The 16311-nt window shown below is 38.3% G+C and overlaps 1 protein-coding gene across 4 annotated transcripts; it reads right to left on the bottom strand.

Annotated features, from left to right (window-relative positions):
• Window positions 1-476: 476 nt before the first annotated feature.
• tmprss4a (transmembrane serine protease 4a) lies at window positions 477-15530 on the bottom strand. Of its 4 annotated transcripts, none has more exons than XM_005915800.3 (13): window positions 15403-15530; window positions 5248-5302; window positions 4826-4966; window positions 4565-4717; window positions 4357-4483; window positions 4130-4249; window positions 3520-3563; window positions 3088-3250; window positions 2796-2962; window positions 2481-2576; window positions 2226-2368; window positions 1964-2116; window positions 477-1839 (listed from the first exon to the last, which is right to left on the bottom strand). In XM_005915800.3, the coding sequence occupies exons 3-13, from the start codon at window positions 4935-4937 to the stop codon at window positions 1828-1830; spliced, it is 1290 nt and encodes a 429-aa protein (XP_005915862.1). In that variant the 5' UTR covers window positions 4938-4966; window positions 5248-5302; window positions 15403-15530; the 3' UTR covers window positions 477-1827. The 4 variants fall into 4 exon arrangements, with proteins under 4 accessions (XP_005915862.1, XP_005915861.1, XP_005915859.1 ...); XM_005915799.3 differs by lacking the exon at window positions 15403-15530 and adding an exon at window positions 5542-13485; XM_005915797.3 differs by lacking the exon at window positions 15403-15530 and adding an exon at window positions 12708-13485.
• Between the last annotated feature and the right edge of the window lie 781 nt (window positions 15531-16311).

The raw sequence follows: 16311 nt of genomic DNA, 5'->3' as shown, positions 1-16311 counted from the left end.
GGATCACGCGAAATCGTCAACAATCTCATCCAGCTAACTCACTTAGCGCGGTACGAAGAACAGGCCCCTGGTAATGAGCTAATCACTTGATTCAGGTGTTTGACATCTAAAACCTGCAGGACACCGGCCCTTGAGGCCTGGAGTTGCGCACCCCTGCTTTAAAGATGGGTTAGGGTTTAAAGGGTTAATGGAGTAAAGTCCCTGTACTTTGTTGACCATAAGGGGGCAGTATTTCTTTAATCTTCAATCATGCTGAACAAATGATTGTTTCTCCAGGGAAGGTGGGCTATCATCTGATTGTGCAAAAAGTTTGAATTAAAAGTTTGATCTAATATTTCATCTTTTGTTCATAATGTAAATAATGATAAAAAAATATTTCTTCATCACTTTAATTTAAGGTCTGTGGGTGTTTCTTTGAGGCTGGGATGACACAAACATTTAACGACACACAATTAAGAATAGAACAATTGTCCCAGTTGCCAAGTTAACATTGTTTTTATTGTCTTTGCAAACGTCTCATATATTAAACAACAACAACATCAACAACAAGAACAACAAAATGGAAAATATTCACAAATATTAGTCCCCATGGCACTCATACTCATGTCCAACTCTATTTAATATATGATATAATAAAGTACTTTTTTTTAAAGTAAAGAAACAGTTTTATAACAAATTCAGGTTGATTTCCTGTTTGAATGAGTTTTGGTTGAGTGCAAAAATTAACCAACTGCAATAAATTTGACAAAAACAAATTCTGCAGTATTTTTGGGAGAAATTCCCTTGCAGTGAAGGAAATAACTTGGTGAACACTAGTTGAAATATTCTGGCTATAGTGAGAGTATGAGTTGCTTACTCATGATGGAACCAACATGGAGTGTGATCTATGAATATTTGTATTAAATCTATGTGTAGACTCGTGACCTAAATCCTCTGCGCATAAAGTGAGGTCCTTTAATTCTCACTTTCCACTTAAAGTGCTAAATCATGTTGAGGTCAGAAGTATCACACCTGCAGTCCTGCAAAAAAAAGAGAAAGAAAAAAAAGAAAAAGAAAGTGCCATTGCCCTTTAATAGAGTGATCATCTAAAATAGCACAATAAATGCATTAAACTCAGACCTTTTGTCACTTTTAAAATATTACCGATACCTGATAATAAGGTATGTTACCTTTCTCTGTAGCAGTTGGACATATTAACCCTAACCACACATTCATAACCAAAAGTCAAGGCACACAGTAATCAAGTACATTATATCTGAGGCTTGCAGGACAAACTCCAAAAATAAAAGACACACACAAAAAAAAAAAAAAAAAAGCGTTTGCATCAATTAGTGTCAATATAAATAAAATAAACTTTGATGGTTCTTCTCTAAGGAAAACAAAACAACAACACAAGTCAATTACTTGGGTGTGACAAAGACACATACGAACACAAAAATGCTTTAAAAACAAAAAAAAACATGTATGACACTCTGCTATAAAGATCCCAAACATACTAGTTCACACAGCTACAGGCATAAATACAATTGTCCCCTGAGATAACGAATATGAAATGGCACAAGCAGCACCTGACGTGTGTGTTTGATGAAGTGTGTGCGTGTGCATGCGCGCGCACTTTGTTTATGCATATGGCTGTGTTTCTGTTTCCATTTTGCTGTTGAGATCTTCAACTTCCCCTCTCTCTGCAACCTTCTCTCACCTTTTGGCAACCAAAATGGAAAAAACCCCTCAAAAAACCAAAACAAAACCAGGTTTGACAGTTTCACAGTCTATCAGAGGTAGACCGCACTGGATTCTCATGGTGGTTGTTTATCGCAGTGGATGACATCATGGGTTTTTCTGTAGAGATGAAATAGAAATCATCTTGAGGATTGTATATATTAAATTACAATATTATGTTTTTAATATTTTTGAGGCAAATTCTTAGCCAGTGAAGTGACTTTGTGTTCAACATATGCAGTACCTCAATGACTGTTTGGATCCAGTTGAGCATCACTTCTACGTTGGTGTAAACACCTGGCTTTCCCTTCCGGGCACAGCCAACACCCCAGCTCACTACGCCTACCAGATTCCAACTGGAGTCACTGATATGCACCAAAGGGCCTCCACTGTCCCCCTGACATTTAAAATACATTTTAAAAATGAAGTTTGTTCACCAAAAATAACTATAATACCCAGAATACAAAATCTAATGTAAATTAGAAAATAAATTGGAGGCCTGTTACCTGGCAGGCATCAACCTTCCCTTCTGGGAAGCCTGCACAGAGCATCCTATTTGTTATGATACTACCATAGACTGTGGGGCTGGAACATACTGACTGAGCTATCAGAGGGATTTTGGCCTCCTGCAGTATGTCAGCAACTGCACCTGAAGGCAGAACACAAGCACACAATGTTTGCAACCTCATAGACAGGCAAAAGTATTTTTTCTATTTGCATTATTAGGTGGTAAAGAATAGGTTACATGTAGGATTTCTCACCATTTTCCCGTCGGTATCCCCACCCTGTCACTGTCATGTAGGTTTCAGCTGTAATGCTATAGTCTTTAGGAGGCAGACAAACTGGTCTTCTGACATCTAGAAGAAAAACATTTAATAAAGTGGAAATTTTTATTTGTTTTATGTAACTTTGAGAGTTTGAAAATACATATAAAGATATAAGCTAATCACACAATATAATGAATATAAGTTACTACGTAGTGAGAAGCTTGATATTTGACGCATAGCCACTAGAGGGCAACAGAGAGGTGGTTGAGCCTACTGAATACAAACATACCGAATACAATTTAAACTAACCTGACACTGTGATTGGCCTAGTGAGTCTCATCAGTGCTATGTCATAGTCATTTGTTTCTGCATTGTAGTCTGCATTCACTATAACTCTGTCCACAGAGGAGCCTCCCAGTGTGATTATGCTCGTCTGGCCTGACACCACTGCCCATTGCCTCAACTCCTTATTACTTCTGCAAAAAAAATAAAAATAAAAAAAAGAAAGAGAGAGAGAGCAAGAAGGAAGCGGGATCATGAGGCTAAAGAATAAGACAAAGCAAATTTAGTGGAAATGATATTGTATGGTAACTATACTGACCCAGTGAAGCAGTGGGCAGCAGTGACTACCCAGCGCGGTGACACCAGTGAGCCTCCACATGTATGTTGGCCAGACCGCTGCAGGCTGACCTGCCATGGCCAGTGGTCAATGGATGTATCAGTGCCCCCAACGATGCGATCATCAGCGCCCACATTTCCACAGTCTGATAAGATATTATAATATTGTTATTTGCAAGGACCCGTGGTTCATTTCAAACTGCATTTTATATTATGTCTGTTTATCTGCTACTTTGTTATATGTCGCTAGGAAATAGTTCTGCTGTTTCCTGGAGACATGTATGGGCCTGTTAGTGTGAAACTCTCCACACAACAAGTAGTCTTCCACTTACAAAGCCAAGAACTTCACTCTGCCTTGTTAGGTGTTGTAAACAATATTAGTGACAGGTGCTGCCTTTGTAAAAATAAAACTCACCTGAACAGGATAAAGATACCACAGATCCAGACTGGCATACACTACTGTTGAAGAGATGTAAGAGGAGTTGGTCAGATGTCAGGCATTATTCATATGATCACAAAACAGCCTCACAATTAGTCAAATATAGAAAACACACATCCAATTTCTAACTTGTCTTCACCCTCGTGCAGAATTTCGTTTGCATTTCTGCTGGGGTTTTATACAAAGTGAAATCTTTGTTTTGTTCACTTTCGTAAAGGATAAGATAGAAGGAACAAAAACTGTGGGACTTTTTGTCTTTCAGGAATAGAAACTAAAGACTCATTTGAAGGGGTTGCATATGAAAAGGGGGGGAAAAAAGTGAAATCTAAAAAAGAAAAGGAGAGAAAAAGTGAAGATTTTCCTAACAAACAGGGATACCAAGCATGGAAAGTGTATATTGACATCCTGTTTTTAGCTAAATGCAGAAGCAACTCGCAAGGAGCCGGTGCTTCTTTGTAAGAATACATTTAGCAGAAAGAGACACACTGAAAGTTCCCTTATTAGCATTTCTATTTTGTGTAGTTTATGTTGCAATGGCAAAACATGAAGTCATGATTTGGCTTCCATATGATGACATCTTCCTTACCGGTCAGCAGTGGCTTGTTGTATAGGTGTGTTTGAGGTCCCTGGCCTGACAGCTGTAAATGGTCCAGTTTTCATCGGTGACGTTAAGGAGCTTACTAAGATGTTTTTGCTAGTAGGCTTCCTGTGGAAGCAGGGGGGGATTTTATGCTTGATTTCAGATCACATAACAGGGATGTTAAATTTGCAAGGTATTCCTCAAATTTCAACACCTTGTCATTGTAAACTCACATTGTGTATCCCAGTTGTGTACATGCCGTCTGTGTGTGCGCTTGGGTCCAGTCGTCAGAACAAACAGTCCGCCAACCTGAGCCTGGACCGTAAACTTGCAAGACCTGATCATTCGACTGGAGTCGCACTGGAGAGAGGAATGAGGAGGAGGCATTTTTCAGTTTTTCGTTTATTTATGATGACAAAGAAAGAGTGGGGAGTGCACTACCTGGAAATGTAGTGTTTACTTTAAAGGTCGTCATGCAGGTAATTTCATCTTCTGCTCCTGCACAGTCAATGTGCCCATCGCAGGTTTTGTCTAACGGGATGAATTTCACAGACCGTGTGCAAAAAAAGTATTTGCTTTCAATCAAGTTTTTAACTGAAAAGAAAAGAGAAGGACAGGATCACAAGGGTGTGGCCAGTTTTACATATTGCAGTGTGTAAAGTGTGTTTTGAGGAAGTACATTTTTTAGGAATTGTAACTCACTGAAGTATGCTGCAATGGCCAGTATGCCCAGTATCAACATAACTGTCAGTGTAGTGATCAACACTTTCTTGATCTTCGCTCTCTTCTCTTTCGGGGTGTTTGGAGCCGTCATGGGCCTTCTGTGGCGTCCTGGCCGAGGAACTGCAGAAAGAAGAATAATTAGAAGTGAGATAACAGAATGTAAAAAGAAACGTAAGGACGCAATAAACAGGAAACTGCGATAGCAGAATAGAAACCGCAGAACAGAGACCAAAAAGGGTAGAAAATTTGTCAAGATGGAAAAAAAAAGAAGTGTGCACATGCAAATTCTAATTACTGCCTGGCCTGGCTGTTTCCAAGTATTTATCATACTATGCAAACATTATTACAGCGCAGCAAAAATACATATATTGATCCCAAACCAACACAAACTTATAGCTTACCTGGGTTTGTAGGATTTAATGGCCTTGAGGTTTCCTCAGGGAGCTGAGCAGCTGTCTGAGGACAGAAGAGACAAAAGCAAAGGTGAAAACTGGGGTGTAATCACATCAGGTGCCTGTGTCTCTAGGTTATACCTCCTTCAACTCCCTGAGCATGGACATGCTTTATTTACCATGCAAATGTCAGTGTAAGTAGCTGAGCTTGCACAAACTCTTTCAGCAGAGCTTTTGTGTTTAGTTCCAGATAAGTGTTTAAATATGTGTAAAAAATAGCTCTCTTAAACTTAAGTTTCCTACAGTGCTTTGCTCTTCTCCATTGTGTCTTGTCTTCGTCTGAGTTGGGATGTTTGTGTGTGAAACACTAGACCCAATTTCCTAGTCTACTTGTGACTGATCACACCTGCCCTTCATCTGCACATCTAGACAGCTGTGAATAAAAGGTGGGCCTTCATCTCCTCTCTGTTACATTGTTCAGTCTACTAACATGATGGTATCAGTGGTCGTTAGGCCACCGGACTAATTAGCTTTGATTACCTTTTGTTGCTTTAGCTAGGGTTGTTTTTTTTTTGATTAACATCATTCCTGTAATTCAGCACGATCTGCCATGTTGTCAGTATGTTTCAATTAATCAACAGTGCTAAAGCCAATCAACCCCTAACCCATTTCCTCTTTCAGCCCTCACTCAGCCAACCACAGTAGGCCTGCCCCACCTGTTTTCACAGCTTTTTCAAGTGCTGCCATTTCAGCTCGCTTAGCCCTTCTGCCAGTAACCAACATCTCCTCCCTGCATACTCATGGTTTTACCATTTCTTCAATTCTCTAAGTATTAACAGTAAACCGGTGGATCTGTCTTTTATGGGTCTGCATTTGTAGATCAGTGCATAAAATACAATCTGTCTAGTGGAGGATCACAGAAAAAGACAAGTTATGGAAACATGGCAGAGAATGTGATGTTCACATTTTAATGTGTCTTTTTGGAATAATTGCCCAAGCACAAAATACACCAACAGTACAAAGTGTCCTGTGTACTGAGGAGTATTGTGACAGGCTGTACTTGGGCCCAGTGAAATTTTTGTTTAACTGAAGCTGATACTGTGGAAACAGTATAAACTAATAGATCAGGGTGAGTGTCCTTCACATAAAATGAATCAGGTTAAAGGCCCATATTATGCAAGTCAAACAGCTTGTGTAAGTGCATGCAGTCCATTTCAGTCACGAAATTTCAGTCACGAGTAATGCCTATGTTTCATTTTCATACTTTGGCTTTCAGATTAGGAAATGTGTCTAAATGACCTAACTACAGAAGACTTAAGACAGCAGCAGATCCATGATTTCAAATCAGTACACTTACTGATGACTGATGACACCTTGATTTTGTGATTTTTCATAAGGTTGAATTGTGCTTGAAAAAAGCCCTGCAGTGTCTTTTTAAAAATGTTTACCTTACACAGACTGCAGTTAGAATATTTTTTCAGTAAGCTCATTTTACTTTGGTCTCTTTAGTGGAGATCGGTAACACCAAAGGGGTAATAGGAGCAGATGGTCTTTGACTCTGACATAAGTTGTTTGAATAATCCTTTTTTCCTGCTTACCTTTTTGCTTAACAACACACAAAGTGGCTGGCTAGCTTACATTAGCCGCGGCATAGCAAGATGTTACTTTAGCTCATACATAACAGTTGTTCAAAGATGACTTTTGGTAATATTATTGGCATAGTTACTGTATATATAGTAACCGGTTATCCATTCCTTATCCACTCTGCACCATTGCACCATAAATATGCGACATGTTTTTATGTGTTGTCTATGTCATGTTGATGCCATGTTGTCAGTATTGTCTGTTGTGTACATGGAGAGCAAAGAAATAACCAGAGATCAATTTCTTGTATATGTACGCATATTTGCTATATCAAGCTGATTCTGATGGTCAGTAATGATAACTAATGAGGCTGGTTCCAAATGAGCTCTATGGGGTAGTTAGAAGTTGGCTTCTTATTTTACATCATACAAACAGGAAACAATCAGGCAACACTGACAATCAGTGTACCTCCAAAAGGTAGAGTGAGTGCTACATGTGCTAATTATCAAATGTGTCATGGGAGAGATTTGGGGTTTAGCCAGCGAATGGTTACATTCACATTACAAAGACATTAAAAAGGTATTTGGTGCTGAGCTTGAAGAGTTTTACAGAGCTTTGTGGTTAAAAATAGATGCTCCAAAGCTATTACTCAACTTGCAGGCGAGTTAATATACACATTTTTCTTCTTTCACTCATTCGTTGCCTGTACTACACCAGAAAGTCAGTCACTACCAAGATACGTGTCTCTTGTTCAATTATAAGTCAGAGTAGCTTATTTTATTCTCTCATTCACTCAGTCATTTCTTCAGCTCTGAGGTGTCTCTCACATTCATACCATTAAGCTATTATGTGCATATTCATTACATCTAACCAGTCCCTTTCCTGCCTCACTGGCCCTCATTAGCTGTTGTTGACAAGACATGCTACTTTTAGAAAACAACAAGAACAACTAATCTGTGAAGAAACTCAGGTAACAAATTATCTGAAGAATCTACAGATTCACCTACAGATTTCAGATTCATGTAATAATTTACTAACTATTAAATCAACAAGAGGAAAATGAATACCACAGTGGAATAAAGTAGTGAAGAATGATTTGCCAACATTGCAGAGGAAGAGGATTGCATCAGGATGACATGGAGGTATATGAACAGTCAAAAAAGAAGAAAAAGAGGAGAACTGTGATATGTTGTTTGGCATTTACGGGTTTTATCAGGGCTATAGTTCATAATCTGAGAGTAACAGGAGTGTTTGTCTTTTCCTGAGTTCCTGTTTTTGAAACTTAAATGTTTCAGATCATCAAACAAATTTAAATATTAGGCAAAAATAACACAAGTAAACACAAAATGCAGTTTCTAAATGAAAGTGTTTATTACTTAGGGGGAAAAAATTACCTTCATGGTCCTGTGTAAAAAGATGACTGGACTTAAACCTCAGAACTGGTCGGGCCACCCTTAGCAGAAAAAAACTGCAATCAAGCATTTATGATAGCAGGCAATGAGTGTTTTACAGAGATGTGTAGGAATTTGGGCCCTCTCATCTTTGCAGAATTGTTATAATTCAGCCACATTGGAGAGTTTTTGAGCATGAACCACCTTTTTAAGGTCATACCACAGCGGGACTAGGCCACTCCAAAGTCTTCATGTTGTTTTTATTAAACCATTCAGAGGTGTACTTGCTGGTGTGTTTTGGATCATTGTCCTGCTGCAGAGCACACTTGGGTTCAACATAAACAAATGGCTGCACATTCTCCTCCATGTCTTGATAGGCCAGAAACATTTATGTTCCTGTGGTTCTTAAAGTTGTACTGGTGGTCTTTTGTGACCTCCTGGATGAGTCATATATGCTTTTTTTGCAATTTTGGTTGGCCGTTCACTACTGAGAAGCTTCGCTACTGTTCCAAGTTTTCTCAGTTTGTGTATAATGGCTCACACTGTGGTTCACAGTGACTGTGGCTCAGGGGATTGGGAAGCGCATCTGTAACCGGGAAGTCGGCGGTTCGATCCCCAGGATCTCTGTCCTGGTCGTTGTGTCCTTGGGCAAGACACTTTAGCCTACTGGTGTTGGCCAGAGGGGCCGATGGCGCGATATGGCAGCTCGCTTCTGTCAGTCTGCCTCAGGGCAACTGTGGCTACAACTGTAGTATGACAGTAACTTAGATTGTGGCATGATAGCCTGCTTTACTTTTTTGGAAAGGTTCTTTTTAAGCAAGTTCTTGATTCAACAGGTCTGCCAGTAATCAGGCTTGGGTGTGCTTATTGGAACTGAACTCAGATTTTCATGAAATGTAGTTAATTCATCATTTAAGAAGAGAGAAAATTAGGACCAGGTAGGTTTTGATAACATTTCTCCCTTAATCAAAGACATCATCATTTAAAACATAAATTTTGTATTTAGTCAGGTTTCCTTTGTCTAATCTTCAAAGTTGTTTGATGATATGAAATGTATAAATGCGACAAATATGCAAAAAAAAAAAAAGAAAAAGAGCAAAAACAAAATTTAACCTAGAAGGGGGCAAACACTTTTTCACACCACTGTATATACTGGTAAAATATCTTAGCTTTGTTTAGGTTCAAAAAACACTTGATAAACTTGTTAGCTTCTTTATTTCTTGTGCAATAAAGGGACTGGGAAAAAAATCTATTTAAAAAGTATGGTGTTTCTGTCATACTGGTGTAAACTGCTCAGTCAAGCATGTAGAGCGTTCATGAATTTCACACAGCAGCGAGCAAAATAAAAAGTGTACAACACAGAAAAATTCCCATGGCTTCGGCTCGGAGTATCTGTTAGAGTGATTGTCATGCTTGACTGCCATTACTGTTCCTCAAGTCCAGTCACCTTTGCAATTAAAATTGCAAGTTGTGTTCTTAATATGAATGTAAAATTCTATAGTCTTTAATAGGAATTAAATAAACATTTTACTGAACAAAACTGGTGAAATCTCTTTCTGTACTGTGCTGTGTGAAATAATAACTACATAACTACTTCCCTCTTAAACTTCCTAAAATGCTACTGTAATGTTGTTCCCCCTCGAAAAATGCAAACCTTTACTTGCTTATCCCCAGCATCTCAACAACATATGTCAACATTTTGAATCTCAACCACTTTTATGCCTTTCACAAACAAAGGTTATCTGTGTTGTGCTATGCTCAATTATGACTGTTAGTCTCACTGCATTTCCAACATTTGGCACACATTATGCTAGTCATGTGGTTTCACCTGTAGCATTATACTGTAGATCAAGTGTCACATCAATGTGGCTGCTGACGGGCCTATTAGAAGATTTTAGTATACGGTATATTTTGTTACAGAGGGGTAGCTCGAAGAACACTTTTCATCAGCCTGCTGTTCTACCTTTGTCTTGTCCTCAAAGCTCTTCAACCGCTAGATTACAAATACATTTAGCGTAGCACGTATGCTTCAGATCGGCTGGTACAAAAACACAACATGCAGGTCACTAACCAGTGAGGACTTTCCAGAACCAAAACAAAAAACAAAAGACAAAGATTAAAAATGGGAAGAGTTATTTTCTTTCATTTTCACTACTGCTTATTTTTGATGCAGAAGTATCAGGTAATCCACCCTTCTATTTGCACATTTATGTGTCACTAGTATCACTTAATTTGGTAGAGCTACAGAGAAGTATGAAGGCAAATTTTGAAAACAGATCCCATAACTGCCACTGTCTGTCAGTGGAAATATACAAGTTGCGGAGAGAGAGGGGCGAAGAATGCTGTTGGGCAGGTTTTTCTTTCTTTCTTTTTTTTCTGAACAGTAGCTCAGTAGCTCTGTGCTGGTTTTGCTCATGTGCTTATGTTCAGCATTCAGCTTTCATCTTAAAGTACAAGAGTTGAATACAGTGTATAAAAGAATGTGACACCTTCCTCTTTGTTTCATTTACTGACATTTCAGAATTCTCAGATTTCACTTTACATAGAAATCCAGTATCCAGTGGCACTTTGCAAATAACATGAGAATTTTACACTCCTACAGTAAATATGCTGTTAAGCTGTAGTTAGTCTACATCCATATACTTAAAAAATAAAGAAACAAAAAAAGCAATATAAGGTGATTCTGAGATTTCATGTGTGTTTCACCATGTTTCATCTGGCTGGCTTATTCATTTAAAATAAAACATTCACCATTTTAATTAACTATTTTATTTTTAACCACTGTTAGTCAATACATAGTCACAAAAGAACCAGACACACCCATCCCTGAAACCAACTGGAAGTAACGTTTATGGGGGGAAGTAAACAGTAGGAGAAAGTAGGTTATCGTCTTGTGGTATAAATTACAGTTATTTCGGGAAGTAATAAAAGCAGGATAAACAAAACAGTGGGCAGGCCTTACAACATGGGAAACCAAGAAGCCGGCTAAAGAAATTTGTCTTGAGTGGACCTTCCTGTAAAAATGCATTGTCATGCCATGAGATATGACGACAGTGTACTTGGAAACTTAGATGTTGTCATTGGTACCAAGACAAATATAAACGATTTTATGAGTCAGGGCAGTATTTCAAAACAGCCTTGTAGTACTAGTTAGTCATGTGTTATTCAGAGCAACAACTAACCTGTTTATGAAAAACACTGGAAGTGCTGCACTGGATCAAAAACACTGTTAGTAATGTTTGCTCGTCAAAAGGCCAGTGGTGAAGTACAAGTGGGAAAAAAAATGACAGCCTATAAAACCAAGGCTCTATCAATGACAGCCTATATCAAGTCATTGATAACAATGACTTGATATGAATAGAAGTCCTTGGTTTTATTTGGCTGTTAACCAAAATACTGTATGTAAATATAAATGTCCTTTATACATGAATTTAAAACAAACAAACAAACAAACAAACAAAAAAAAACCAGAACAAAAACCAACAGCTTTGTGTTTGGAGTTAAGGATACTCCTTCTTAGGGTATAACTTGCGATCGCAATAAGGTGAGATTCCTTCTGTATTGCCACCTACAGTAAGCTTCCAGTTTTAATAAGCCTAGCTGATTCATACAGTGGACTGCTGCCAAAAAGCCTTGAAGGGAAAAAGTATAATTGGGTCAAGTTTAACAGAAAAAAGCCGTTGATACGGTAAGCTCAAGTATGTTTCCTTTACTGCTTTGTTGTAGTAACAGTCATACACACACACAAGAGTCATCCTCTGGGAACGTGTGTGATACTTTGTCATTTTTCCTTTTTAACATAAGACCATTAATTGTTTATTGATGTTAATAAGGCTGATATAATATGTAGTTTTCTATGCAATAGCCAGTGCATGTTGATCTTTCCTGTAGAGCCATTGTGGAGCATCGCTTGTTGCTTGAGATGAGTGTGAAGCTACTAATTTTAATATAACAAATACCTAGATCTCTCTCTCTCTATAAAAAAAGACTTGACTGGAATTACTCTTTATGAACCCTGAAATGAGTAAACGTACACACTTCTTGTATACCCATGTTTGCGTTAAGTGTTACTCAGTTTTGTGGGTCCAACATTAGTGGCTGTCTTTTCCGTGCTGTGTTATTATGAAAAGTATTGTATTCTTCATACGGCCGTGCTCTACATTCAAATATCAAAAATTCTATTGGCAAAATTATGAATGTGAAATGTTCCTGCGTGTTACTGCTACTTGTCACAGACCGTTGATAAGGTCCTCAAAATATGTCACTACACAACATCTGTTCTGGTTTTGTATGAGCTATCCTTTCAACATAGCTGCTGTTGTAAATAATATCAATGCAAAAGGTCTATCCAGTGTCTTTATATTACGTTAACTATCAAGTTTATTACCACGTAATATCCAGAGGTCATTATTCAAATCACTTCTTAAAGGCAAGCCATTGACTGTATACCTACACGATGTAAATAATGTTGATTGTACTTCCAGTTGCACTTACCCACATGGTGAAGGTGTCTCTTTTGGTAAGGCTTGATGTAGCTTGTCACAGAGTACAGAGTAAACACTGCCCTCCCTTTCAGGAGGTGGGATTCCTCAGAAATTTTGCTGTCCCTTGGCTATCTTTGTCCCCTTCCTCTTACCGTCATGCTACAAAACCTGGCTCAGTTGAGTCTCCCACTGTCTTCCTTCTTCCTTCCTGTTTTCTTTCTGTATTACAGTAACTTAATCAGATGCCCCTCTTCAAAATCCCAAGGCCGCAATGAAGCTTGATAATACGTAGCCTTTCAAATCAACACGGAGAGCTTCTTTTAAACGATCGATTCCCACTGACAAAACAAAACTAAAGTCCAGGTAACCTGACACTTTAACCCTCCTCTTTCCCTTGCTTTCTGTCTCTCTCTCTACCTGTGCGCTTTTCTCATTTCTGTCCCTCCTCCCACACCGTCCTCCATATCTAAACTTCTTTAGCCTCTGCGACACAAAGCATGCTCTCTTTGTATTTTTCTCCTGTCATGTTCTTTACCCCCCCTTTCAGTCATTCTTTGGCTTTCAAATTTTACGCAAACACACATTCATGTGGCAAACCATCTCCATGTATACAAATGGATGCAAAAACACAAACGTAACACACAAACCAGTAAAACTTGAATTTTCCAGTGGCACGGCGTACTCTCGGAGGTTTAGGTGTGTCTCCAATCTGTTTTTTTTGACAGTCTAATGATTACTTTGATTACTTAGATTACTGTAATACTATATGTACAAGCACACCACAGTTGTAGTGACAACTGTAGTGACTGTTGAGATTGTGACTAAAGGTCCAACATCCCCGTCTGTTTCAGCCATGCTGCAGAATATCTCTTCTTAATATTCTGAAGAGCTAAATTATCTTTTAAAGGTGCATTCAGTGACCGACCTGGTCACTAAGTCAGAGTTTCTAAAAATGAAGCCACTGTGAATGGGACACTGAGCATAGACGGCAGAGCAAGAAAAAAAGCTTCATTGGGAGTGTGCGAGAGAGAAGACTGATAAGGTCATCTGAAGAGAAAGAACCATTGTAAATAAACAGGAGCTGACTGTGCTGTTTGACCTGGTCTACTAAAAGAAACAACCCTTCATCACTTGGACTCTCATATGGTATCATCAGTTGTCTCACAGCATACACTATATAAGAAAATGGAGGGACTGATAGTACTTCAGGTGTGCTGCTACAGTATACAGGTAGACTTGCCGGAGTGAATCAGTTTGAAGCTAATCATTTTTGCTTACCGTAGGTCTCTTTCAGCCAATAACTGCTGTTACTTTGTTGGAATTCAGGCTGGGGTAGAATTAATAAGACATTTAGAGCCTCCACCCTGAATTACATGCATGAAGTCTTTTTGTGAGTTTACCCATTGAAGCCTGTGGAAAATTGTCATCAAGCAGCATTACACACTGCCACTTTTTTTTACCACATTTTTTTTTTTACCAAAGAAAATCAGGCATCATTTATATCCCCTTTGCTATATTACATTTCTCACAGGCAAACAATGTAAGTTGCGTGAATGCTGCAGTCACAGTATTTACCGTCTCCAACAGTCTGACATGATTAAACAACAGCTGACAAAATGTTTGCACACACAATAAAAGAGAAGATGAGAGAAAGCCAGTGATCTAATAAAGCTGTTGTACGCCCTTGTTTGATTCCATTAAAAGACTGCTTCTTTTTTTTTTTTTTTTTTGATGATCCTATCAGTTCTGTGACGTGACATCCAGTCTAATGCAGATAAAATTAATTAACTTCTTTGTGGAAGCCACCTGTTGTTTGTATCTTCTGTTTTCTTTTAAATCTAGTTGTGTGCAAAGCTCAAGGACGGCATGAACATCTTGGTAATAAGTTACATATTAACTTAAATACATGTGTGTTTCTGCTGAGACTCAAACGTAATGATGATGAACATGAACCAAATAAGAGAACTTCCTATTTTCGAGCGTTTGTATCGCTTATTCTACGAAAGCATTGCTGAGCAACAATTATTTTAGCAGCACATTTGAATTCTGTGCAAACCTCAGAAGAATTTAAGCAGAGTGATTTTGTTTCACATATTAGGTCGTTTAAAAACATATTAATGGTGTCGAGTATTACAATGCCAAATTTACACAAATTAAAATAAAAATATGCTTGCAGAAACAACTCCAAAAATCTCCTGTTAAAACAGCTGATAATGTTGTATTTGACTATGTCCAACTTTAGCCCATCACGAATGGACGCAACGCATACACGTTAATTCCGCACAGCTTTCCGTTTCTTTTCAATGACGTCAGAGATTGATCTTATCATTCCATGAAATTTCAGTGAAAGAATGTTCATATGAAGAACTTTAAAATGTGTGGGACTACAGAAATTTAAAATCTGGGAATCCCCTTTAAAGCTAAGACATCTTTATCAGGCATGCTCTTATCAGAGATTAGTAATGCCGAAACTTGGAAACAGAATTATGAAAGTTTTCTCTGAGCTGGTGAAGTTCCCCATATCTGTAACTCATACAGGATGCTGTTCTTTCCTCAGTTCTCCCTTTTCTGGATGAATACAATAAAACACGTATAATGACGTAGACATGACCTAGATGCCATCACGATTGCAAAGTTGTAAAAAAAAGAAAAAAAGAGAGAATTTATTACATTAACACAGATAAACATGTATTGCTTTTCCTTACTTGAGAAATGGTTGTCGCTGTCAGTCTTTCTCAGTGAAGTTCTCAGTAAAGCATCTATAGAACAGGGAGCAGCCTGGTTGGAAGTGACACTTGGTATGCAAACTTCCACTCTGTAGACCGCTTACTTGAATGTTCCCTCTCTCTCTCCGTTTCTGGTGCTTGCGCTAACTTGCACCAGTTAGCGCAAGCCCTCCTTTGTCCACACAGGTGTGTATTTTGTGAAACTTGATACGGCCTCAAGAAACCTGCGAGACTCAAAAAAATTAACCGTTAATGATTAACAATCTCACATTTCAAGTTCCCGGGTCTCTCCACTTTCATCTCAAATCAATCCTTTTGTAAAAATAGGATCATTAAATAAGACTGAAATTTGTTTTAGCTCAAGAGAAAATTTACTGAAAAGACACAAACAGATAAATCAGTTTAGATATTTATTATATTTTAAGATAAATAGTGCTATTTTGGAACATGAGTGGACTGGATTAAGCAAATAGACAAATCATTTTCTTATTGGAATATGAATGTCTATCTCAACAAAACTCTAAATATGTGAGCCGTGGAAAGTAAAATATGCTGTGTGGTTTATTGTGGAGATTTTCCAGAAACTATGATCATAACTCTGGTATCTATTTCTACCGGGAACACATTCAATTGTGTTATTGTGTCACCTGCCACCCACCTGCAGTATAAGGACTACTGCCTTATGCCGAGAAGTGTACTCTTTTACGGTACTTATGTGTGCCGCAAGCAGGTAGTCTTGATTGTGAAAGACTATATCTTTATAGACGCAGGGCGGCGCAGCCTGGTTTCCTATGATTACTGTCATTGCAGAGGATCAGTGACACTTCTCAGTGTGATGTAATAGTAAAGGAAAATAGTTTACTGTAAATTTGCTAACTTATTTCCAAT

Source organism: Haplochromis burtoni, unplaced genomic scaffold (assembly GCF_018398535.1).
Source record: "Haplochromis burtoni strain Fernald_Lab_line unplaced genomic scaffold, NCSU_Asbu1 Contig_15, whole genome shotgun sequence".
In the NCBI taxonomy this organism is placed as follows: domain Eukaryota; kingdom Metazoa; phylum Chordata; class Actinopteri; order Cichliformes; family Cichlidae; genus Haplochromis; species Haplochromis burtoni.
Note: the sequence above shows the minus strand (reverse complement) of the source record. Positions and strands in the feature narration are given on the sequence as shown.